The sequence below is a fragment of the Ptychodera flava genome, chromosome 8, assembly GCF_041260155.1.
Source record: "Ptychodera flava strain L36383 chromosome 8, AS_Pfla_20210202, whole genome shotgun sequence".
Taxonomy (NCBI): Eukaryota; Metazoa; Hemichordata; class Enteropneusta; family Ptychoderidae; genus Ptychodera; species Ptychodera flava.
The window spans coordinates 39,396,574-39,423,465 of NC_091935.1; the positions used below are offsets into that span (position 1 = coordinate 39,396,574).

The 26,892-nt window shown below is 37.0% G+C and overlaps 2 protein-coding genes across 2 annotated transcripts; one reads left to right on the top strand and one right to left on the bottom strand.

The window, feature by feature from the left end:
* Nucleotides 1-16,529, bottom strand: LOC139139307 (small glutamine-rich tetratricopeptide repeat-containing protein beta-like). The gene is made up of 11 exons (XM_070708182.1): nt 16,355-16,529; nt 14,044-14,157; nt 13,225-13,346; nt 10,460-10,595; nt 9,677-9,881; nt 8,149-8,287; nt 7,342-7,440; nt 6,864-6,901; nt 4,878-4,988; nt 2,941-3,047; nt 1-2,438 (listed from the first exon to the last, which is right to left on the bottom strand). Exons 2-11 carry the CDS (start codon nt 14,141-14,143, stop codon nt 2,422-2,424), a joined length of 1,074 nt encoding a protein of 357 aa, XP_070564283.1. The 5' UTR covers nt 14,144-14,157; nt 16,355-16,529; the 3' UTR covers nt 1-2,421.
* On the top strand, nt 16,528-26,892 carry LOC139139309 (ATP-dependent Clp protease proteolytic subunit, mitochondrial-like). The gene is made up of 7 exons (XM_070708183.1): nt 16,528-16,675; nt 18,129-18,227; nt 18,827-18,898; nt 20,088-20,184; nt 21,299-21,486; nt 24,508-24,613; nt 25,320-26,892. The coding sequence occupies exons 1-7, from the start codon at nt 16,655-16,657 to the stop codon at nt 25,439-25,441; spliced, it is 705 nt and encodes a 234-aa protein (XP_070564284.1). The 5' UTR covers nt 16,528-16,654; the 3' UTR covers nt 25,442-26,892.

Sequence of the window (26,892 nt, forward strand, 5' to 3'; positions counted from 1 at the left end):
CATAGTAAAATCACAAATTGAACACACTCAATTTTGTGTAATTTATTGAAAGGAATTATGATTACTCACTGGAAACTTATTCAAAAACATTTGGATATGTTGATAAATTATGCGAAATAAACAATCCTATGATATGGAGAACATTTCAGAAAGCAGGACAGACACTGATGTACAGCCTGTTACATTGGATTAGTTTTCTTAAAGCAATTTGCAAATACAAGAGTTTGTTTGTGGAAGAGTGAAAACCCTGCCAAGTGATTCTCCTTTACAATGAATTTGACAAAAAAACCCCGAAAACCATGAAACTATTTGGCCATCGCATGACACAATGCTAGAAATGAGATTGATATAAACATTCATATTGAGTTTCAGATTTAAGTTCTATATTGCTACTTTCATCCTCAAAAATTATAAGAATCTTGTACACATTGGATAAAATAAAAACTCTGTCCTACCCTACTGACAGATAACACTGAAGTTAGCATTTCCGTTGACCTATTACTACACTTTCTACTTTCAAAATGAATTAGTACTGGCCTTGAATGTATGAAACCATACACATCAAATGTATGATGTCACAAGAGTGGCAGTTTTTGTCCACCACACTCAAAGCGTACTCAGTACGTAGCGGTAGTAATGTACAGAAAACCTACTGGATAAGCAGATATACACTATCAATAAAAATAATCAGCTGTTATGTGTTATGTGGTTACTTGTCGTTACAGCGTCAAATAAATTGAAATATGCACTATACAGAATACATCTTTGTGATCATAAACTCTGTAAACAATGGGGCAAGAGAATTCTTCAATCTAAAAAGGCGAATAAAAGCAATCTACCATGGTATGACATAACACAAATGTTTACACTACCATATATTGGGACGCAAAACAAATTAATGTCTCTACACAAAACATAACCTTTCATTAATCATGAAAAATTGTTTTATGAACGACATGAGAAGTCAATGTAATGAAATGACAACATGATGATACACAGTCCCTCCATACACTGTGATTACTTGTGACTAACTCTGCCTAGCATTGCCCGAACTGTCAACATACGGTACAGTGCATGTCTACAAATATGACATTCCTACTCTGTTTCTCTATATCTATATCAATTAATGTTTATAACCAGTATATCAAAAAGTACTCTGGTTAAACTGAGAGTATACTATCCTTGAGCACTGATACCATTGAGTTTTCTGATCAATCCAATATACACTTTGTACCTGTAAGAGCACGGCATTAGCAGTAAGAGTACACCATGTCTCTGAAAGACCGAAGAAATCCACACAGGTAAACATATTAATGAATCAATGCTACTCTTTGTAGGATACGGATACAGAAATTTATCAATTTGGAAACTGAAAAAGGAATGCATGGAGAGTACATCAGTTGCACAAAAGCAGTTTATAAATCAGATTTTAATTCAGAAAATTTGTCTTTTACAAACAACAAGTTCAATACTCTATTATCACCATACTTGAGCTGCTTTAGAAGTTGGAGTTCAGATTGTGATTGAAAATGTGTAAAATAATCATAAAACAGGCTGTTAACAGTACATGTAGTTCGACAAAATTTTAGCACATTTTATTTCCTGTAACAAGCACATGACAGGAGAACTATAGTAATTATCATTCCACACTGTGCCATCTTCAATTGTGTAGAAAAAATATTTGTTTTTTACAAATTGTTAGACTCGTGCAAACTTGGCAAGCACATTGAGACTGTCTAATAAATTAAAAACGAACTGTCTCTCTAAATCAAATTGGTACAGGTCTTACATGGCAGGGTTTCATACGAGGAAATAAATAAAAAGAGCAACTGATAATTAACTTGGATTAATGTTTGCTTCAGTGATAATGGAAGTTGTGAATGGTGATAATTCTTTGAAGTCTGACTAATAAATACATTGCTAGCAAAATGGCTGTTACTATGCAAAAAATACTCTGCTTCTGCAGATTTCAAAAAAGTATAGAGAAAATAAAATTGATCAGCAACTCACTAAGGAAGGTGGGAATGCTGTATAAAAACCATTTCATAATTAAGTTAGTATGACTCATCATTTTAGAAGTCTACTGTTACCCCTACAAGTGTTTACTATTAATGGAAAACATTGTTAGGCGAAAACAGCCTAAAACTTTGTGACCAAATCTTGGAAGGCAACAAGCACCCTTGATGAGGCCGCTCACTATCACTATGACAACAAATACTGAGCAACACTGTTACTTGCCAACTGGTTGCTATGGTCTGGTATGTATTGCCTGATTAAAATAACATTCAGCAAATGACAACCTAGCATTTGCATTGCTATGCTACAGATGTACACTTCAATGTAAATTTAATTTGCAGTTTATAATATTTTGGAAATTACTGCATCCCTCATCCTTCCATAGTCTTCTTCACATAAACTGTTCTATTTCTGTTCAGGTTCTGTAACAGTTAAGAAGAAAATTGAAGAATGTTGAAAATTGAAGGAATGGAATATATTTAGAAATGCAGAAAAAGCTTTACAATGAAGTTGGATCACTCCATTAAAACTCATGGTAGGCAAAGTTGGCTTGTCAAGCAGAACTGGAATAATGAACAAAACACTGTACAGATACTTTTATTTTGTATATAAGATGTAAGCAGAAAGAGCAACTACTCCAAACTATTGCAAGGATTGGTTAATGACACACAGGTGGACAAAGCCTGCTCACTAAGAGGACCACCTTGAATGCCAAAATTTCTGATGCAATAATAATGAATTGCTATATATCTTGAGTGTTGGAAAATTCCAGTCGGCTTCTAAACATGTTTCCTATCTGTTTAGCACAGCAATTTTACTATTTTAGAAGTCAAGGGGTTTATTGTCATGGATTTCTCCGTTATGTCTCATGTTCTTCTTACTGTTGATCAATAACTATTATGCATCATTGGATGTCAGCCTTACCTTCTTTCTGACTTGGATTGTTACCTTCTTGTAGTGACATTGTTCGCCTAAGTTGATCTACTAATTCTGGATTAGTTTGTTGAACTTGTGCTGCTAGCTGCTGTCCCCTGAAAGCATCAAAATAAAGACGTCAGGCTCCTCAAAAAGCAATCACTTGCTAGACTATGTCTTGAAAGACAAAGATACACAGTATTGACATCAGAATTCATTCAGTAAGTGGACCTCAATGGACAATATTTCATGCATGGAATTTGGGAAATTGAAAGTTTCTAGAGTCTGAGTTGAAACGAGTCAAAAAGTTTTATGTTTGAAATGCATCCCAGAATTTAATTTCAGGAAGGGTAATATTTGCTTATCTTTCTGGGATAAAATGATAGCACTGTGGTTAAAAGACAAGGTTGTGATAACTCGTAATGATTTCAAAGTCCTGTCAATAGCCAGCACTGCACATTTAAACACAAATGGAATTTATCTGATTGTCTTCTGTCAAAGTCCCAATAGTTGTATCTTTTTGCAATTTGTTTCCAAATAAGGGCCATCCAATATATGTCTGAAAATTTAGATTACATTTTTTGGAAGTTAACGTATGCAAGAACAACAAAAATAATTTCATAGGCAACTGCCAGTGTTACGATGAACACTGCAAAAGATACTGCAAATGGCTCAGACTACAATCTCCAACAACAGTAATGAATGCAACAATGGGAAAATTTGTTTAAATTTTTATCAGTAACGTCTGATGTCACAAGCTTGCAGCTATGTTTAGTAACCAATGTGCAACTACGAATGGCCATATTTGTATTGTATTCGTAAAAAATGATTGTGTCAAGTGCCTCAAAATCATCCAAGATGAATCTGATGCAAGCTTGGCACAATTTAAGCATGAAGTGAGTCTAAATACGATCCAGATAGAAATTTACAATGTTTAGCAGTTCTTTACTAAGTATCATGTAGCTGTACTGGCATGTGACTACTCCATCAAGTTTACAAGTGGAGAGAAATGGTATTTCTTAGTGGGGAAAGAAATATTTCTAAATCTAAGTATGCCATAATATGTGAACATGCTAGTTCAGTGAAACAACACTTTATATCAGAAAGGAGTGTGAAGGGGTTCTGGGGTTAATGCTCTGTCCTGAACAGAAAGCGGACTTCACATGTCAGTGGAATTTGTAATGGCCTCAATTGTTTACCACACATTCTTGTCAGCATTAATTAATACTTTGGCAAGTTATAGGCATCAAAGTAGCTGCACATAAACAGAAACTACAAAGGCAAGCCAGATATCAGTAGATGTGTTCTCTAATGGAAATTTATTGCCCACAGAACTGTACCTACACCATGGCTGAATAGTGTGTCCTTGCTATAACCATTCATGATAGAGAAACTGGATTGCATAAAGCTATACCAGGCATGGCCTTGACAAAAGTCATGGTATTTTTTTGTTAGTCTGCTATTGTAGAGTGAAGGTGTTTCGTTTCCCTGTATATCACGTCAGTGTCCCTTTCTAAGACGGTGATGACTGTGATATGTGAACATGAGGATGCTAACTCAATTCAAGCAATATTCTAATCTACTGACATTAGAACTCTTAAAGGTATACAGTCACCTTTAATCTAAATATGCCCATATATGGTCAAAGGGGCGTTCCTTGGTATTCAAAATGTCCATGTGAGGGCGCTGTTTTTAAAAAGTGGCCATCCGCTTAAAATCTGTGATTGGTAAGATTTTCTCTGTCCATGGTAACCGTGGCAATATTGGAACAGGTGACAGTATACCTTTAACTTTTAGTCACAACTTTCATACTGTGATTTAACATTATGATAAAACCCAATAGGACCTAATTCAAACAATTGTGCTTTATTAAAGGCAATATTGAATCCCTCATTGAAAGAAAGTCAAAACTCTAAAGAGACCAGGATGACTGCGTTGATACTTACGCTTGCAACAGATTGGCCATACTTGCTGAAGGATCTGCATTTTCACTAGAAGCGGCCGCAGCTGGGGCTCCTGCAGTGGCTTGCATTGTATTACCCAACATGCCTTGCATTCTGTAGACATAATGAACAGAACTCTATGTGAAACAAAGTCTTTTGAGAAATGACAACATATTATATATCATATGCCATTAGAAATATCAAAAGTATGACATCAATACAATATCTGTTCAGAATAGTTCTGGTACGCTGTAGATAATGCAAATTAACAAAGTGAAATTAACTAGTATTACAGGTCTACAAAAATATAATTTTTTTAACTTTGTTACTTCACGAGCATTATTGAAAGAAAGGTGACTTTTCTACTGCTCCTACTTTTATTTGTAACCATGCAAACCACTGTACCATATTGTTGAGAGTGAGATATGTACTAGTAATCCATGATCCTGTCCTTTAAATTAATATTATATAGGGCTCAGCTCTTGGTGTCGCGCCAGGCGTTGAGATTAAACATGTTATTTGTATCGATTCATGATTAGTAATCATAAAGGATAAAATAGAATTAATTGTTACTTTCTTTATACGTTTGTACAAGTATTACCGGTTTACCCTCTGATGACAGTTCACGTACACGATGTCAAACCCTGTAGGTATAGATTTTCTGTTATGTGTAAAGAAGTTTTACATAAATTTGCAATTTTTACCATGATTACTATCTATTGTGTGTAACAAGGGACATATTGTACCATCATTAACTTTGCAATAGTAACTGTACCGCCCAACTTCCGATATTGTAAGCTGAAAACCAGCGTTACTTCTAAAAACGGGTAAATTTTGCACATAATTATTGACACAGAGGGCGCCTTTCTAAGATTCCATCCCAGCATTCTTTGCAAATGTTCTCGTTCATATGCACGAGAGTTTTCTCTCTTCTTTTAATTTTTAGGCATGATAAGAAATTTTGTATCAGCGACAGGATGGATAATAATAATTACTCGCTTATAAGAAAGATATATTTTATTAATGGCATGTTATAAAATAATAGAGAGCACATTTCGAATTTGTTTATTTACGAGCACTCAAAAAAACATGGCGGTGCCCACGAAAGAAGGGTACACTTCCGGTTACTCGCATAGTATATTGTGAATACGCGCATGCGTAGTCAGTAAGCCGCTGGCGTGACTATTATATGGACAACCCTAATTTAAACATTTTCTATTCATTAATCAGGTTCTTTACATGTCAACATAAGATGTTCAGACGACTGCAATGTCATCTCCTCTTCTGTGATGACCTGTAAACAGTGTCTGTAAGAGATACCTGATGGAACTATGAAGGCTGCATTGCCACATCCACAATGTGTTTCCTGTTTTTTTCAATAAACGTAAAACCTGTATGACTCTTTCTGCTCCTGAAGGCTCTGTCACTGATGTTATTGTTTTGAAATTATTTCTTTAAATTTAATACACTATTCTCTTTAAAACCAACAAACTATAGGTTAGGACTTATTTGAAAACAGTCTCTGACATACATGTGTATCCGCAAGGCAGTGAAAATATTTTCCTCTGAACCTGTTTTTAATGACAATAACATAGTTGATGGAATAAAACAATAGGCCACAGTGAGTAAATTCTTTTTTTGCATCTGCACGCATACATTTTCAGATTTTTGGAAAAAACATTTTTCCAGCAGAATTTTCCATTAATGGTGATATTCTATCTCAAAACAAAGCTGTGAATTTTACGCCATGACAAAATACTTCTTTGCTGCACTCATATAACAAGCATTGAACAATGTGGTGACATAAAACAGTACCCTCTAATGGGAAATGTGCATGTTGTTTGAGTTAAACTGTCAAATAAAGGCTAACTGATTTTGTGTGTATGTTTTTTTTACTGCTTACTTGCCTACCTTTCAAAATTTTTGGGAGGACGCAAAACAAAACATTGACTCACTTTGGCCGTATTTGAAAGAATATTGAATACTTACAGCCGTTGCATTTCTGGATTCTGCATCATGGTAGATGCCTGTACAAGCAAATATCATTGAACGTTATTAGATACCATACTGCTGCTAATATGTCTCACTGCATTGTAGATAAGTACATCCGCTCTCATTAATATTCAAAACATCTCATTTTGAAAGCAAAAAGCTGAATAAAATGACAGCATAACTGTGCCACTATTTCTACCTTTATTGTCCAATTTGTGGCAAAACGAAAATTGTAATTTTAGACATTCTTTTTCTTTTTAGTACCTGTGAATATATTTTCAGAATGAGAACATCTCTTTAATGTATTATTTGCATAATAGTTACCAATTGGTATACATACAGCTCAAATCTGCTAAATCATTATGATAATCAACTGAAACATTAACTGTAAATTTGTGAAATACTTCATCTTAGAAATGTTTGTTTCTACATCACTCTGTCTTCATATCTGCACCATAGAACCATATTATCTTACCATATTCATTAATGCTGGATTTGCTAATAAAGCTCCTATATCTGGCATTCCACCAGCTCCTCCAAGCCCACCAAAGCCACCAAGACCTGCTGGACCACCCTGATTGGATGGAAAGAAAATCAAATATAGTGTGATACTCTGCACCAAACTAGTAGGCTTAACAGCTAGTTTATCTAAATCTCGGCCAGATAACCTTGAAGGAAATATAATTATCTAACCACATAAGTAAACTGTGAGTACCGGTAGTTTTAGCAAAATGAACAGATAAGCCTTATGATGACTTGTTTAATCGATCATTCTTATGAAGAGTCAGGAATGGATTTTCCTAGGGCAGGTTGGAATATCCATAGAATCATATTGTCTGGACAGGTAACAATAGTGTCCAACAAACTGCCTTGCAGCCATGTTGGATACAGGCTTAGGTTGCTTATCAGCTCTACCTTCAGAGAAATTCGATAAGTCAAAAACACATAAAACTTTCAGAACGACTAAAGGACTAACCGAGGAAAAAGCCAATGTCAACAAAAAGCAATGTGACAGCCACAGACTGAGCACTTATGCTGTAAATATACCAATACTTATGTCAGCATGTAAGCTATGGAGTGCTATCACCATATCCACTTTTTTATCCAGCAGTCATCATCATAACCAAGAGTAATGAGAATATGTGAACAAAAATCTGGAAACAAACCTTTGTGTGAGATTTGCCGCTATTACATTACACAAAATACTGCGACCTACAGAACTATTTTCTGGAAACAATGAGTACAGTACTCTTACAATTTAATGAACTATAAAATAACTTACCCCTGGACCGGTTTCTCTAAGTTTCTGTTCAGCTATTTTTAAATTAGCGATATAGCTAGCGTTGTCAGGGTCTAGTTCGATGGCCTTCTTGTAAGCATCTCTAGCTTTCTCATGTTCTTGTAAACTTGTATATGCTAATCTGTAAACAAAGAGACATGGTAGAAACCAAACTTCAAATGATGAAATCATCAAGTGAGGCATACGACAGTGTTGTTTGCTAAGATTTTCGAAGATTGCTAAATTGTTTGGAAACTCCGGTACCATTTTTACTGTTCCCTAATATAATTGTATTGATATAATATGTGCACATCCAGTAGAGTTCAGTTGTTTAACACCCTGAACAAAAACACTGTGACTGAATAAAGAAAACTACTTCCGGCTTGGTGTTAAAGGGGAAATTTACCCAGACTTTCTTAGGTAATCAGGTCGTTATTTAGTGAAAAATAAACAAAATAGCGTTGGTTTCATTCACTTTCACTTGCGCGTATTAGCGCAGTGGCCACAAGCTGAACGCACGGAAACCGGAAGTGACGTATCAAACTTACTGGTCACAGCGGGTTCAAAGCGAGGTCACTTATGACCAAGCTCTTCTAGGCCAAGTAGAGTACGCGTACGCGGTACGCAAACCTCAGCGCTCGACTAAAAAGCATAATGGCGAAGATAATAGGTAATAACTTCAAACCTGAACGAGCAATCGATGATCCAAGACTGACATCGTCAGAAAGTTACAGCGGCTCGAGTTCGGAAAGTGACTATTCTAGCTCCGATGACGAAGTTCAAGTTACTCTCGGCGATCAATCATGCCTGTCATTATCAACCCAATCGCTGTGAAATCATGCCGACACTGAAGTAATGCCAATGCTCTAAAGAGATCGACTTTAGTTCTAAGAGTGCGAGCATTTTTAATGTGTTACAGAACACCTCAATGTAGCCATGATAAGTCTATAGAACCAGCGGTCCTGTCTACAGCGTTCCGTTTCTAGTGCCTAAGCGTACGCACAGTCCCATATGTACAAGCAAAGCACTTGGGGCTGGATATGCCCCGGGCAGTTTTCTTTTAGGCTAGTAGTTCAGTAGTTGGACTTGCAACTTTCGGTAAAAGCAGTCCTTCTCAAAGTGGTATTCGCAGAAAACTTTATTTCTGCTCGACTTTAACATCGACACCGAGTGCTTCCCTATATTCTGTAGCCATTCTATACACTGTAAGTGTGCAGCTTACACTTACACACGTCGACTGCTTCAATGATCAAGTTTACGACGTCACTTCCGGTACTTTAGTACACCGCTGTTTGTTAGCCAGTGAGTGAAAGTGAATAAAATCGACTGGAAAGCCTTTCAATGACCATATCAGTTTAATATGCCAAATTAATTTTCAGGGTAAATTTCCCCTTTAAGTCTTTAGTATTACGACTATATATTATCATTGAAAATGAAGAACTCCAATACAAAACTTAGATTTGTTGCCTGGCACAGAATGAATATTGCAGTGCGAGATATGCAACTTACTGATGCCTAGCAGTGTACATACCCCATTCTTCCATATGCTTTGCTATATTTAGGATCAATTTCTAGTGCATTTCTACAGTCTTCTATGGCTTGTGGATGATCACCTAGTTTACTATAAGCAGCTGCTCTGTTACAGTAATACACAGCATTACCATCATCTATTGAAATAGCTTGTGTATAACACTCCAATGCTTCTTTGAAAGATTCAGATTTCATACATTTATTTCCTGCATTGAAAACAATCAAAGATGTTTGTCATAGTAAAATAATATGCTCTACAACTAGTTATACATGCTTTAATTGAGACTAACGTTGGCAATCCCTACATGCTACAATTTTGCAGTGAGTCAGCTAATAGGGCTGCTTGCAAATGCTATTTTCTTTCATTAATTTGCAAAAATAAATACTTGTCCCCAAATTTAGATCACGGTTTTGGAAATTATGAATGCAAGAGAATACAAGTGCATATGCAATTAACAACATTACAAAGACCACCAGAGAAGATACATTAATGGCTAAGACTACAAGCAGCTACAACAGTCACGCATCCAACACTGGTATAATTTGTCCAACATTTTAGTTGCAAGGTCCAATATTGCACACATGCAGCTATAATAAGTAACAAATGTGCAACTCTGAACTGCCTACAGTATACATTGTAAATTCTCTCTCCAGTTGGGGATCTGACAATGTGATATTCATAGGTGTATAAGGAAATTTTTCAGAGCACATTTGTGTATTTTGGAAAAGTAGACTAGTATATCTGAGTCATATTTCAATTATCAATATTGAATTAATTTCTTACCTTCTATTTTTAAATCTTCAGCTTTAGCTTTATCTTCAGCTGTAATTTCTTTCAACTGTGTCTTTTGCTTTTTCGTTGTTGATTCTGATGTGGGTGTTGATGTACCACCTGATGCACCACCACTGGCTTCAGCTTCCTGTCACATTCATCAGAAAGTGAGATTAAAATCATGATCTTAGGCCAAAAAAAATAATAGGTTTGTTTCTGGTCATTGACAAGGTGGCAAAAATGATGTGGTGACGTGATTTTTTTTTTGTTAATTTGATACATTTTCCCCTTTTTTTCTATAGGGGCAAATGAAAAACAGGAAAAAAAAGAGTTGACGTGCATGCTTTGAAATGATGCGTGCGATGACCATAAACAAATCCATTTTTTTTGGCTTTATGAAGTCAATAAAACACTGAAAAATTGTCTATACTTTGTTTGAATGACAAATCACATATTAGTTTATGTTTATTGTCCATTAGGAATACTAATATGTATGATGTAATACATTATTCAGTCAGTAACAACACACCCAGTGTTTTCATTAAGACCTGGAAGTGTTCAAGTAATTTCTACAGAAACTTCTGGAATAACCTAGCAAGTATTATACTTGGCATATACCAGTACGTTACATACTAATTTTTCCCGACATTCTTAAAAATCTACAATCAGCACAGTGTACGGTATGTGTAGTTTCAAATTTGCGCTAAAATTGCACTTCCATCCTGCTTCTATCTTATTTAACAGACCAACTTAAATGACAGCTTGGTGATTAGGCAAGTACATGAAGTCTTATGACCTTTTTGTCAGAACTGGCTGTGAAGAAATCAATAGGAGTTCTCCGCAGTGTTCGAAATAATCGGTGGCAATGGTGGCATTTGCCACCAAAAACTGTCAATCTGCCACCAAATTTTTTTCTGGTGGTATTTTTCTGCCACTAAATTTTGGGTCATCATGTCATTGATCCAAGGGCTTGAATGAAGGAACGCTGAAGGAACACGCGTTGTCTGACGGCGGAAAATTGCGACATTTAGGCATGAATGAAAACATAGCGTGAATCCAAACTTGTGATTGGCTAATCTCCATATCGATGACAGCAGCTTTTGTACACTTGACATGTTGTTGCCCTCAGTGATCGCCGCATATGCAGTCATACCGCACAAGATAAAAGCATGTTGTGACATTTTGAAAACAAAGCCAAACTGCAGCCTGCATAAATTAAATTAAATAATGATAAATACTTGCAATTCATTAGCCAGTACAGGGCTCAAAAATTCATATCACCAGACACCCCTGGCTAGTGAAGTTTGCGTTCGGGCAAGTAAAATCAATATGCTTCCCGTCCGACGGGCAAGTGCACCAGCGGTTGAATTAACTTAGCTCTGGACAATTCAAGCTTGAAAACGTATTTCATTAGGTCTGTACACGCCTACAATCATTGTAAGTCCTTCAACTCTCAGAAGTTTTTTCTGAAAACCCTTGAAAATCGGCCCGACATCGCAAAATAATCGTTCTTGCTGTTGTAAAACACAAAAAGTCGTAAAAATAGAGTTTTGCGACATGTTCTCTCCGACGACACGGAGTGAACTCACTGTTTTGTATGTGTGCCGTAAAGTGGTATGCTCTTGACAGTGGTTGCCATTCTCTTTGGTGCAAGTGTATGAGTCGTATGACAGTCGATCGCGATTGGCTTTACGCGATAGTGTAATTGCATCATGTGCTTGGTAAATGGATGTAAACTTATTCGAAGCCATGGATCTCGGCAAAACGGGCTCAGTCGACCAAGGAGGCCACATATTGCAGCTACGTAGTGCGTGAGATGCAGACAGTTTCAAATTACGTGACCTTGGTTGTTAGGGATCGGCTCTCACTTACAGAAAACAAATCTGCACTGAAGAGTAACGAAAACGAAACTTGAATCTGCTCTCTTGACGAATACATTTATCACAATAAAACTTTGAAAGACTGCTGTGCTCAGTGAGCAAACATGTAAACAGTTAAAAGGGTTGCAGATGTACATGTGCGTATGCATTGGAAGATAAACACTACTACAAGCAGAGCAGTGAGTTGTTTGTGATCTCAGCGTGATAATAAAGAGCAGCAGCCAGCCATGCACATTGTAAATCACACAATCTTATTACTCTTATGCAAAGATTTTAATTTGGATTAGGTTGTGGGAAAATTCCAAATTCAAGGATGTTTTCGAGATGGCCAAATCTACAGAAAAGACTAAAGTATTCTCACATTTCTTCAGCTACATTTCAGATTTGGTAATAGTCCTGCATTTTAACAAGATGTACATGTAGTTCATGTTTGAATCTGTTTTTTCCCTCTTTGAATTCACTTCATATGGCCAAACTCTTGCTCTCTGTTACAAATTACTGGTACAGTTATTAGAAATTTACGGCAAGTAATTTTTCCTCTCGGGCAAGTAAAAATGAAATTCACGTGTCCCACGGTTAGAAAGTTTGAAAATTTTTTTTGAGGCCTGCAGTATGAGTTGACTTTTTGTGACGTGTACTCACCATATTTTCAAGAATTTATAAATTAGAATGAGTATGTGGCAATGACAAAATGCTGTATTACACCGATCACATGATGTGTTAAACTGCCACCAGATTTTTCATAATTGCCACCTGATTTTATATCCGGTGGCAAACTTTTGCCAGAAGAAATAAAAAATTATTCCTATCCCTGTGAAATATACTGTATGATCTGGTTTGACGGACATACATGTATAAAACTATTGGTATGAATATATGTAATATGAAAGAACCAACCTGATTTGTACTGACAGCTGCATTGAATATTTCTAGAAGTGGTCTTCCTGTTCTAAGATTTGGTGCCATAGACTCATCCCTGGTATTCAATCCATAGGCTGTCTCTAAGCACTGAATGGCCACTGTTTAAATTGTGAAAAGAAAAGTATATCTCATGGTACCAATAGACACAAAACACATAACTTGCAATGTTCAATAATGTACAAATGTACTGTTATTGTGAAACTAGTACAGTTGTGTGTTAAACTTACTTCCTGCTCTGAATCACTTTCATTGCAAAAAGGTCAAATTCAATGCAAAGAGGTTAAAAGTACCTGGAAGCTACTGATCAGTTGTACGTAACATGTTGATACAGTTGAATGTGCATTTCACAGTGGTTTGCGTTGAATCATCTGGCAATACAGGAAATAGACAGTTGAGGAGTTGCCAACACTGTCAGGCTTAATTATCGTCTAGCTGCAATATCAGTTGATGACAAAGAAATCAATTCGCGAAAGTTGAAACACTGTTTGGAAGGAGGTAAGACGTCATCAAAACAATACCACCACATCCACACAAACAATGTTTGCAAATGCTGGATTCTTGACAGTTAGCAGGGTTAGCAGGATGTTTGGTGTTGTTTTGACTAAGTGTGATCTCCTTCCAGACAATGTTTTGCCTTTAACCGAGTTGATTTCTTTGTTATTGACTGATATTACCCCTGAATGATGATAATGAAGCCTGACAGTGTTGGCAACTCCTCAATTAAGTCAGTATGTTTTATTCCTGTATTGCCACTGGTTCAATGCAAACCACTATATACTTGTGTTACTTGCTCACCTTCTACACTTTCAGCAGAATCTGAAGAGAGACTTCCCAACTGTAACTGACTTTCAAGAAACTCTATGATGGAGAAGACTAATCGATTGACATCTGACATCTTGTTCTGTAATTCTATAAACATACAGATACATTCTTTGAAAAGTGAAACAAATTTGGTAATTTTCAAGGTATAATTTTAACATTTGCTCCTAAGAGCAAGATGGTATTTTAATATACAAACTCACTGACAAATTAGATTGTGGCATAATTATCAAAGATGATGTCAATAACACCTACTGTGGCATAATTTCTAAAACAACTTTGTGATTTTATTCTGATAGTGTGTATAGCTAGCATTTTGGTAAATATCATGACCTACAGCTGTGATAACATAAGCCCTCTACAAGCAAATTTTGGTTCACTCTCATGTATTCTATTTTAAAGTCAGACCATGTAGCAAAAATAGGGGTGGGTTGGTTTAAGGGGCAGGTTAGGTATTGTTGCCTAGCCTGTGCATTCTTGTGAGCTAGAGCACCATTTCCACTCCATGATGCTATGCAAGAATCAAGGTCATGCAATTGTAGTTGTTCCCATATAGGCCTGTGATGATACAAGCCTCTGTTGATTTAAGAATAATTGAATTGCCCTTCCTATACTACCAATTAAGTGGAATACTAAGGTATAAGTACCTTGTAAACTGGAAAGCTTGTAACTATTGTTGCACAACATCAAGTCACAACTAGGCATACATTCACTGTGAGAGGAGGGTCCTTTTACATATATACAGACATGTCTCTGACTTTGTGTGTTCCAGTGTGCCCTCTGAGCCAATTTCACACAAGCCCTGCTCAGAGTTTTTTCTCAGACTCATGAAAATTTTACACATTTGTACATGGCTAAGCTTGAGCAAATTTCAAGGGGGTCCAGACACTTCGCACCAAAACCAGTTCGCCCCACACAACTTCGTCCCAAAACCATTTCGTACCTAAACCATCTAGTCCCAAGTACTACTTCGCCCAACCCCACTTCGCCCCAAGTACCACATCGTACTAAAACCACTTCGCCCAAAGTATAGTACCGTCAACTCGTCCTGAAACAACGATGTTACGACGTATCATAAGGTTGTTTTTACCTACAACTTGGAAGCTTAATGTGTTATTGTTGCATGAAACCATAAACGATAGAATAAGAAAAAAAGAAACACGCAAATGCTACAACTCAGGTGCCGTGCGCGGAATTGCACGATGTCAATTTCGCGAAATGCGTACACTTTCAAGATTTCAGTCCCAGGATGACAGGAAGGTGGTTATTTTCAGCTTTACCAGTTAGCGATAAGTTTCGGGCAAAGTGGTTTGGGGGACATGACTTTTGGGGCGAAGTGGTTTTGGTACGAGGTTGTTTTGGTGCGAAGTGGTTTTGGTGCGAAATGGTATGGGAAGAGATGGTATGGTGCTAAGTGGTTTTGGTGCGAAGTGTTTGGGAACCATTTCAAGATATTCAACTGACTCAGAGAGTTTGAAAATCCTACTACTAGGCATACGTACTGCTGCAAACCGTGCCGACTAAGCTGTTACACATGGTCCCTCCACAAGGAGGGATGGTGTGGAGGGACTGTGCTGTACTGTACATCGCCATTTATATGTAGGTTACGCATGATTTATCATTTCTCAGGTACTTTTATCTTGCAAAGGCCTATTAAACTACTTTAATGATAATGTAGTGTGTATTGGCACTGCAGCAAAAGCCATTCAGCTTGAAGGTTTTTGAAAAAATTTGATTGGCAATGGTACACATGTGCAGTTCTTGGTGGAGTGGAGTCTATTTTTGTACATCCAGGAGTGGAGTGACTGTGATTGATTTTATGAAAGGTAATTATATGTACTCATTTGCAATTCGATAAAAGTCACAGTTTTGCAAATACTTCGTGTACTAACGATCGCATCTCAATTTCACCATGTAAAACCAGCTAAAACAAAGACATTACTGATGTGTGAATTTGTGGTGACTGAGGCCAGAGATGATTAACGAGAACAGATTCCCCAATCATTACTAGAGCATTAAATTGGTACTTCGAAATACAGCATGCCTAGAACAGTTTTGAACTGGCAGAGAGTAATGAATTATCACAAGCAACGGATCTAACCATAGACCCTGGCCCGTCAAGCTCAACCTGGAGATACCCCCACAGTAATAGCAATTAGTTTATATAATTGACGGGATGAAGAGTCTTGGATATTAAACGTACGTGGATTGAATCAGTGATGCACATGCACAAGGCATGACTACTCTTACATTTCAAACAAAGTATATCTGCAATGCTGGGACGTACCTTAAATCATCTAAGAATCGGTAAGCAAACAATATGATGATCTACGTTTTCCGAAAGGAAAGAAAAACGTCCTTTGATTGCCACTTTCTATGAGAGTTTCGATGTTCGTAAGTCAACGTGTGCATGCGCTGTTACTCAATGGTTTCAGGTCACTCTGCGCAAACCGGAAGGGAATAAAGAAAATAAGAAAGGTCGTGGAGGGTCAGAGGTTAAATGAGTATGCACATTGTATAATACCATCGCCGTCCAGAGCGAAGCGAAGTTGAAAATCACCGGAGTTTTGTAGCGTTGAGTTTGAAAATGATCCGCCGTACAGTGCAGGTATGTCCGTTTGTAAGAGGAAAGCTTTTTAAATTTGCAGTACCGTCACCAGGAATGCACAAACGTTCTCAAAATCATGCAACTCCCAAGTACTACTGGTACAAATCAATCTGGCAGTGGCAGTGCCACTCCACTGTTTACAGCACCATGAGATTGAAGCGACAGGGCAACTCTAGTACTACAAGCTGCGGAACCTCTGAGTCCTAACTAACTTGAAATGAGAGTCTATCTACAAGCTATAAAGGGCCAAAGAATGTTGTAATCATATTTTGCAGTAGATCTCTCACACAGGCTGAGGGGGGGGGGGGGGAGGGGGCTTGAAAATACTGTGAGACTGAAAGGAGACTTGAAAAAAAGTGAATCAATATTTCAAAAAGTCATATAAAAGAAAAATTAAAAAACACGTCCACAGTTGTGTATTTTGTCACTGCAATTTATTGTACACATTTATTAACAACAGAACTTTCTCACACCCTTCTAAGTCAGCACAAATCACCTGATACTTCTTCATAAACTTTGTTGTGTCATATTAACATTCTTATTTAAGAATAGTACATACATAGTACCAACATAGTGATCCACAATAGACTCTTTCCTTTTGTGCAATGTTTATGACTTTTAATGCTACATTCTACGCACAATGATTTGCTGAATTCTCCAGCATAGACATACCAAAGGTGTGTGTTAATTAAGTTGCCAGGCTGAGTGACACCTGTCAGTTCTTTAGCTCGTTGGACCCAACCCTTTCTGAAAGTATCACACTGAATGGCTGAGTAATTGAGGAACACTCAAAACAGTTCTCTGTTGTGGTTTCAGGAAATAGATAATTTTTTGTGAGATTCACAGCAACATGCCAATGTTTGAATTCACTGCATGGATTACAGACATGAATATCTGTGAATGTTTAGTTTTTATTTGTAAATCATTTAATGCAATATCAGTAGGTGGCAAGTTTTGTTTTCCTGGAAAGAGAATAAGATGTTGTTTTGAGATTATACGTGTTTGAGTTCACATAGCATGACATCCAATTCCTTTGACAAATCTCTATGGCAATGGCACTTAAATTTGCTTTTCAACCCAGGTAGACATCATCATTAGTCAATATTTTACCGTGAAGTCCACAAAGTCAACATCTTTGACTTCTCTGCAAGTGAACTGGCTCTGATTTTAAGTAGACTGGTGTTTAGTGGTTGTAGCATTAAGGATATTCCAGGTGGAAAGCACTAGATAAAAATATTGACTGACTGAACAGTTCAACTAGTTTGTCATAAAGATAATGAAAAAATATAGCTATTGGTGAAAAATAAGCAACTTATATTTACAAGTGATCATACTGGGTATGCTGCCATCGTGGAACTGTGTAAACAGAATGATACTTAGTTCTGATGAGTAAACCAATTGTCAAGCAGATTATCTTACTGTGCGTGGGATATTTTCTTTTCTCACCATGTAGGTATTAGTACGGCCAAGTGCAATTACGCAATGGAAACGATGTCTTCATCAAACAAGTAGATTGCACTTGCCAATGGTTCCTATTGTTATTGAACAAACAGTGAGTATTATTGTGTTTCATTAGAAAACTTGACAAGTTCTATACTTTCTTTACATCTCAAACCATCAACTTTTGAGCAGTTTAGAAATCTGTTTGATGGAACAGAATTTGACTACTCAAATGTAGGTGTTCAAAAGATACATAATTTAATTTCAACTCAAATCATTTTTATAGAGCAAGTTTTTACTGTGTTTGTGTCAGTACCTTTCATCTAGGCTTTGGCAGTCACATTATTTACCCGTATTTGATTTGCTACATGATGATACTGATACTGAAAATAACATTTTGATAAAGTCAATTAAATGTATTCATAAGCTTTTCATCTGTGCTGTTTCATATATCTTTATGGTATAATCAAAGATCATCGATGCTGAATTTGTTAATTACAACAACACTTCAGCTGTCCCTGAGTACAAGCATTGATACAGAAAAAATGACTTAGATCTAGCTACCTTACCATCCCTCACAAAATACCTGGTCTGTAACTTGTATACATATGACTACCAATTACTAGTAGTTTCCAGGTATTCAATGCTAGATTGTTATCATGGTGACATTTGTTCATCAAATATTTCTGTTTATTGTTATTTTTTGTTCAGGGCCGTGGTGAGAGAGCCTATGATATTTATTCAAGGCTTTTAAAAGAAAGAATAATATGTTTGATGGGGCCGGTGAGTAATTACATATTGTGTGTAATTGTTTATTACTTTGTTCCAGGGTGTTTGAAGTGATATTAAAGGATATTTAACAGTGTTGCTGATACCTAGCCGCAACTGTTTACACATCCTCCACATTATAAGCAAATCATCAGATCATATAATCATTCTTTACTATGCAACTGATATTTTTCAGAATGTTCAACCCTTGAAAATTGTTTATAGACTACACAAAAGCAGCATATTTTTATACGTACAAGGATGTAAGACTGGTGCATAATGCATGATTACTCTTGTATTATCATAAAACAAGACCATTGCTAGTTTTTAAATATGATATTTTAAAGTTATGCGTTATCATTTAGTTTTGCTCAAAAAGTTTTTGTTACATTTACTTGAGAATGTTCGTACGATATCGTAATATATAAAAATAAGTCATAAGTACACCCATATCCTTAGACTTGCTCCAAATCTGTGGGCATATACAGTGTTGCAACCAGGAATTTTAAACCTTGTGACACTGTGTCCCACTACCGTTTATTTTTTGGGACATTTTGCACATATTGGGGACAAGATGTGTCATTTTGTAAAGTTTCACAGAACAAAATTCAAGCAACCGGGACCATGTTGCTAGGCTTGGATTTCAGGCAATTATAGCAGCATACCGTATCTGCCGCCAATCACAGCTCAGTCAGACTACAAGCAAGTTATGATACCAAGTGGAGCATTTTAATTACTTTAAATCATAGCTCCAAAAGTACGTTAGTATAAGCCTAAAAATAATCATGCAAAATAAAGGTCGTCGTCTGTATCAGATATTACTTGCAGACTATACCCAACACAGACGACTCATGAGTGCGCTCAAGGTGATCCGCAGTACACGAGAATGCGGGACAACAGGCTCTGTTTTGGGGGGACATTGTCAAAAGGGCACGTCCTGGCAGCAACACTGCATATAAATATCAAAACAGAATAAATTGAAGGAATAAACTTCAGCAGACTGTCACGTTAGTGGTAGGCTGTTGCGCAGATGATGGGATGAAGGCATTGGCTAGGCCAACCAGTAACTGCTGCGGAGAAAAGCCAAGCGACTTAGGAACCAGTCAACCAAACCTCCAAAACCAAGCCATTTGTAATCAACACTAGCAAATCTTTTCTGATATTATTATGAAACATTAATATATTTTAATTGTTACATTTACAGATCACAGATGATATATCTAGTATCGTAGTGGCACAACTACTATTTCTACAATCAGAAAGTAATAAAAAGCCCATCCATATGTACATCAATAGTCCAGGTAAGTTTTAATTTTCTCATCACACACTCCTAGTCCACCCTGTTTGTTAGTGTGAACTTCCAAATAGCATTGAGGAAAAAGGTTAAAAATGGAGTGCTTTTCTGTCTAGTATATTGCATTGTTGTATAGGAAAACTTGTTTTGGCAGATCTGTCACACAGTCTATTGCAGATAATAGGCAATACTGACATAAGAACTTCTAGCACTGGATATGGGGAAAAAATGTCATAGCAGTGTCTTGATTGAAAACTGCTAATCCCCATTGTATATTGTGACCTTAGTGTTTCTACTCAAACATTACAATGTGCAAGGACAAGCCCCTATAAAAGCCGGATTATCGTAAATCCATGCGAATGTAAAAAGCCACGCTACTGATCGGAGGTGCCGTCTTTGGTCCCAGAATCCCATAATTTTGCCATCTTTTAGGCGTTCATTGTAATCGAATCTTGCATTTGATGTCTGTGAATACATAGCGACTACACTTGAGTAAAATATAAACTGAAAAATACGTTCCGTTTTTTTGTCGTAGAATTCAAAATGTGTTCCCTGTACAACCATTTGACCCCTCTTTTGCATATGTTACTAAAGTGCCCATCATGATTATTCAAATTCATCATACGGTCAAAGCGATGCTATTAAAATTCAAAAACTCCCGCCCAGTGTATGCAAATCGCTGCATCATCAGTTATCTCCCTATTGTGCGCCCACGGTCCTGTAATTTCCCACCAGTAGCTGTACATGAAGATTTCCCCCAGTTTTTTTATGTCAATTGCTAGTTCTTGTTGTACTCCCCAAAGCATGTTAAAACACCTAATATTTATCTTGTCAAGATAGCATCTGTACAATTAAAAAAACATTCATCATATATATTTGAATTGTAGTCCTGACTAGAATGCACTTCTCAACAATAACAATGCAGTCTATACATGTACCGGTACAGGCTGAGTTGACAAGCTGAATACTGTGTATCTTCACTTTGGGGGTAGCAGAACAATAAACTGTAATTGACATTCAGAACAAAATGGTGAAAAAATCATCAGATGTTACAGAAACTATAAGAAGATGAAAGGAAATTATCACTTAAAGTTCAATGACTGTGTTTCTTTACATTTCAGGAGGCTCGGTCACGGCAGGATTAGGTATCTATGACTCAATGCAATATGTACTGCCCCCTATAGCCACATGGTGTGTTGGTCAAGCATGTAGTATGGCTTCATTACTTTTGTGTGCAGGCACTCCAGGGATGAGACATAGCTTACCAAATTCAAGAATTATGGTCCATCAACCTTCAGGTTCAGCTGTGGTAAGTATTTACACATGGAACAACTAATGACATCCCTTTCATCAACAGCTTAGAGCTCCTACCTGCTGCATATGTGAACTGTCAACAGTGTACAGAAATTTGGCACTTGCAATACTTAGGGGATAAATCTCACGATGTGTATGTTCAACATATAACATCAGTTTTGGTTGAACTGAGTACTGAGCAATAACATAATGTTACATAACTACAAAAATTGAGATATGACAATTTTCTCTTGTATGGAGTAACAAATCATTGTCTCATTTTACTTCATTAAAATTGTCTTGTATTTAAGGATTCTTTACGGTGGCCCAAAACTACCAGTTCTCCGCATTTAAAGTCTGCGTCGCATTCAATTGTTTTTCTCTCACATATGTGTCCGCATTCAAAGTCTGCTTCGCATTCAATTTTTTTTCTCTCACATATGTCTCCGCATCCAAAGTCTGCGTCGCATTCAATTTTTTTTCTCTCACATAATTTTATGTCTCCGCATTCAAAGTCTGCGTCGCATTCAATGTTTTTTCTCTCACATATGTCTCCGCATTTAAAGTCTGCGTCGCATTAAATTTTTATTTTCTCACATAATTTTATGTCTCCGCATTCAAAGTCTGCGTCGCATTCAATTTTTTTCTCTGGCATAATTTTATGTCTCCGCATTCAAAGTCTGCGTCGCATTCAATGTTTTTTCTCTCACATATGTCTCCGCATTCAAAGTCTGCGTCGCATTCAATTGTTTTTCTCTCATATAATTTTGTGTCTCCGCATTCAAAGTCTGCGTCGCATTCAATTTTTTTTCTCTCACATATGTCTCCGCATTCAAAGTCTGCATCGCATTCAATTGTTTTTCTCTCACATATGTCTCCGCATTCAAAGTCTGCATCGCATTCAATTGTTTCTCTCTCACATATGTCTCCGCATTCAAAGTCTGCGTCACATTCAATTATTTCTCTCCTAGATGGCCGTCGCAGTCAGTGATTTTGTCACCAACACATGAGGGCGCTGGCAAGTTTTTTTGAGCGTGACCCTCGCTCTATGACCCATGAATTGCATCCGGAAAAAGTATCACTCTTTCAGTGTTCGTGATCGCGTAAAGCTCATTGATTTCGAAGGTAAGTGACAAAGTTATTCATTGTATTGTAAGCTTATGGGGTTAATGATCTTGCCACCGTCTAGCCCTGGATGTAATGGCAGTTGTGGGACGGGCTGCCATTTTACATTTGGACGCTCATGTGGGACCCATACTCCATAGTATGCGTCCATACTGGTGAGCAGCGTATCCCTTGGCTAGATCATTAACCCCATAAGCTTACAATACAATGAATATCTTGTCACTTACCTTCAAAAATGAGCTTTTCGCGATCACGAACACTAAAAGAGTGATACTTTTTCCGGATGCAATCATTGGTCATGGAACGAGGGTCACGCTCACCAAAACTTGCCAGCGCCTTCATGTGTTGGTGACAAAATCATTGACTGCGACGGCCATCCACAGGCGGCCCAATCACTATTAATAAAGCTTATTTTGAGTTTTTCTAAGTTTTCTCTGTCACTGTCAGTCCCTCTCCTTTCTTCATGCTCTGACTGATCGTAGTAAATAAAATAAATGACTATATAGCCTAACCTAGCCGCTTGACTCTTTATTTATTTTACACCCCATTACAAGGATGTTTATCTCTCATATACACATCTTCTAATTAATTAGTCAACACGACTAATTATGCTAATCCGTGGACCTATCAAGGTTGGTCAACATTGGAAAGATAGAGATGTAAATGAAAAAGGAGCTTTAGTAACCTTTCCTATCTTTCGCGATGTTGACTAACCTATAAAATCCCTGATAACTCCACGGATTAACATAATTAGTCATGTTGACTAATTAATTACAAGATTTTTGTATATGAGAGATAAACGTCCTTGTAATGGGGTGTAAAATAAAGAGTCAAGAGGCTAGGTTAGGCTATAAAGTAATTTCTTTTTATTTACTATGATCAGTCAGAGCATGAAGAAACAGAAGAACTGATAGAGAAAACTGAGAAAAACTCAATAATAAGCTTATTGATAGGGTTTGGGCCGCCTGTGGCCCATTTAGGAGAGAAACGATTGAATGCGACGCAGACTTTGAATACGGAGACATATGTGAGAGAAAAAACATTGAATGCGACGCAGACTTTGAATGCGGAGACATAAAATTATGTGAGAGAAAAAAATTGAATGCGACGCAGACTTTGAATGCGGAGACATATGTGAGAGAAAAAACATTGAATGCGACGCAGACTTTGAATGCGGAGACATAAAATTATGTGAGAGAAAAACAATTGAATGCGACGCAGACTTTGAATGCGACGCAGACTTTGAATGTGGAGACATATGTGAGAGAAAAAAACTTGAATGCGACGCAGACTTTGAATGCGGAGACATAAAATTATGTGAGAGAAAAAAAATTGAATGCGGCGCAGACTTTGAATGCGGAGACATATGTGAGAGAGAAACAATTGAATGCGACGCAGACTTTAAATGCGGAGAACAGGTAGTTTTGGGCCACCGTAATTCTTCAAATAAATTCAGTAAATTCAGGAATTACCATATTGAACCTGATATTATGATATTTTTGACTGTATTAGGAACTTCAATGTCACCTGTCATGTCTCATGGATAATTACATTTGTACCTAATATTACAACTTTGTCAATACCAGTGAATTTTGTGACTTCATCCCCTCAAATTGTTACTGATTATGTCACCAATTATCGAGTGTTGTGGCCCCAGATGTGTTTTTGTACATCTACAAAATCACTGCTATTGCCAAAACTACTAGTATATCATAATAGCATTAGTGTACCCCCTCAAACCATTTTTACACAACATAATGTACTTGGCTTCGCCTTGTACATTATGTTGTGCAAAGTTTGCATTATGGTGTGGGAAGAGATACGTTGTTGCGGAAGTAACTATAAACACAATGCTGCATTGTAGTTGTTGACTGTTTCAGTTCAGTCATGTGATATTCTTGTCCTCCACAAGGGTCAAGCCACAGACATTCAAATTCAAGCAGAAGAAATTGTTAAGATGAAGAAACAGATAAATAACCTCTATGTGAAACACACAAAACAACCTTTGCCTTATATAGGTGAGTGTTTTACACATTAATTGTCACACATTCCAGTGTAACAGGGTCTACAGGCTGCTGGAAAGCCCTTGAAATCCTTGAATTTCAAAGCTTCCTGGAAAGTCCTGGAAAATGAAATAGAGTCCTTGAAAGTCCTGGAAAATTGATAATCCACCAACAATTTAGGAAAAATGACAAGGTTATCAGTTGAGATATCATAAAAATGATATGTATAATGATATATACATATGATATAAAGCAAAATTCATACCTGGAAAATGGTATTTTAGAACTAACAAGTCCTTGAAATTGAAGCGACTTTGAGTGTATGGACCATGTTTAACATCTAGTCTGCACTACACCACCACCCCCCACCACCCCCACCCCCACCCCCGGTAAAATGTGCTGAGAACTTTCCATCATAAGCACATTTGAAACCCAGAAAATGGTAGAGGTATAATTCTGTGTATTGGTCAATGTACAGCATTTCCCTTTGTACCTGATATCAAGCTTCCCTTTTCTACTGAGATACAGAATAGTCCAAGGTAGTAGATGGCTTTTACGAAACTTTGGTTTCGATAGAGTAGTCCAATTTTAAAATGTACTTTCTGGTATAACAGCGATAGATGCTGAAATCTCTGCAAAATGTCACACACACCTCATCAGAATTTGCATTTCTGCTTTATTTCACTATCTCTACTCTATATTTTCCAATCTATTTCCACAGAGAATGCAATGGAAAGAGATAAATTTATGAATCCACAAGAGGCCTTGGAGTTTGGTTTGATAGACAAAGTCTTGGAACATCCACCCATGCCAGGGGAAACAGAGGAATCTGCATCAACTTAGGTTTTATGCAATTTGTAACAAACATTACACATGCCATTTACTCTCATGAAGCTTAAAGCTATAGTAAATATAACTTTTGAATATTTTTTCAGTATTTTTGTCTCATACCAGTTTCTTGGTCTACTTCTATGGCATTTGAAATACCCCGTATTTGGTTTGTCAATCCAACGTGGCAGTCAGTGTGTAACATGCACTGCTATTGTTGACAATCAAGTTTAGTCTTGACCTGAATTCAATTATCAACGCTAACAATGCAGGACACGCATATACAGTCGATGTTTACAAGTACTGGGTATTTCAACATGCTGTCAGAAGTAGACCTAGAAACTGGAGCTGACATGCCAAAAATATTTTTAAAAGTTACAATTGTAGGTCTTTACAAAATGAAATGAAGTTTGTCACACATAGGTTGGTCTGTTATCATTTGTACTAGACTCTCACACAGCCCCTCGCCTGCTTCACCTCTGACCACAATACCGCCCTCAGAGAATGAGCCGAGCGAAGCTCGGCTCAGCAAGCCGGTGAAGCTGGTGACTTGGTCAGTGAGCCTTGCTTGCTAGAAAGACCGTTGAGGGCGCATCACCGATGGTTTAGGATAGAGCTGCGTAGCGGACGAGGGGCTGTGAGAGAGTCTACATTTGTACATGCACATTTTCCATGAATTCAGGAATATCCAGGTGATGTACTGAACAATAGACAGTAGAGGAGGGAACTGTCTATGATTTAACTTATTATATGAATATACCTGTCACCATATGATGACAAAGTCTTTGCACGGTCAATATCCATCACAGCCATATGATTTATGTCAATGTAAACAACATCAAGGTTCCAGTTTTCAGTCCAAGATTTTTGTTGCTATCCATGAAATGTATTCACTCTGTGTAGACACCATTACTGTTTCACAACATAGATGATTCCCATCCAATGTTATTTCGGTAATTACTTCATTTGTATAGGTTTTGTGTTTTCTAAGTAATTTAAACTCTATCAATCAGGGTTTGTATATGAAAATCCAGAGTAACATACAAATTTTGCTGACTGGAATAATCTTAACAGTGTGCAGATATGTCACCAAAAAGACTGCACAAAACACATTGTTTTTTACTTGTTTCATACTCATTGAACTGATTTCAAGCAACAAGTAAAAACATTGTAATGTTGTACTACAAAATCTCCCCTTGAAATTAGTGTCAGAGATGAATCATTTTATTCCAACAATTTCATGTGATAGCCTGTCAGTCTGACCTGAGATACCATGCATGCTACTGACTACATCTGAAAGCTTGTAAAATCTTTGTCGATGTGTTACATGATGATACAAATATGTACAAAGTTTACATCAAAAGATTTGGTATTATTGTCTCGGGGCTCAATAAACCATGTGTATAGTTGGCATGTACCATACAATAATTGGTATCAATCTAATAAAAACAGATCTCATCTTAAAA

Excerpts from the sequence above, each read along its gene's own strand:
- LOC139139307 (XM_070708182.1), bottom strand. The coding sequence starts at position 14,143 with ATGTCAGATGTCAATCGATTAGTCTTCTCCATCATAGAGTTTCTTGAA. Across the intron at positions 13,347-14,043 it reads TTCTGCTGAAAGTGTAGAAG|TGGCCATTCAGTGCTTAGAG; the intron begins GTGAGCAAGTAA and ends CAATTTAAACAG. Across the intron at positions 10,596-13,224 it reads CAGCTGTCAGTACAAATCAG|GAAGCTGAAGCCAGTGGTGG; the intron begins GTTGGTTCTTTC and ends TGAATGTGACAG.
- LOC139139309 (XM_070708183.1), top strand. The coding sequence starts at position 16,655 with ATGATCCGCCGTACAGTGCAG. Across the intron at positions 18,899-20,087 it reads TAATATGTTTGATGGGGCCG|ATCACAGATGATATATCTAG; the intron begins GTGAGTAATTAC and ends TTACATTTACAG. Across the intron at positions 20,185-21,298 it reads TATGTACATCAATAGTCCAG|GAGGCTCGGTCACGGCAGGA; the intron begins GTAAGTTTTAAT and ends TTTACATTTCAG.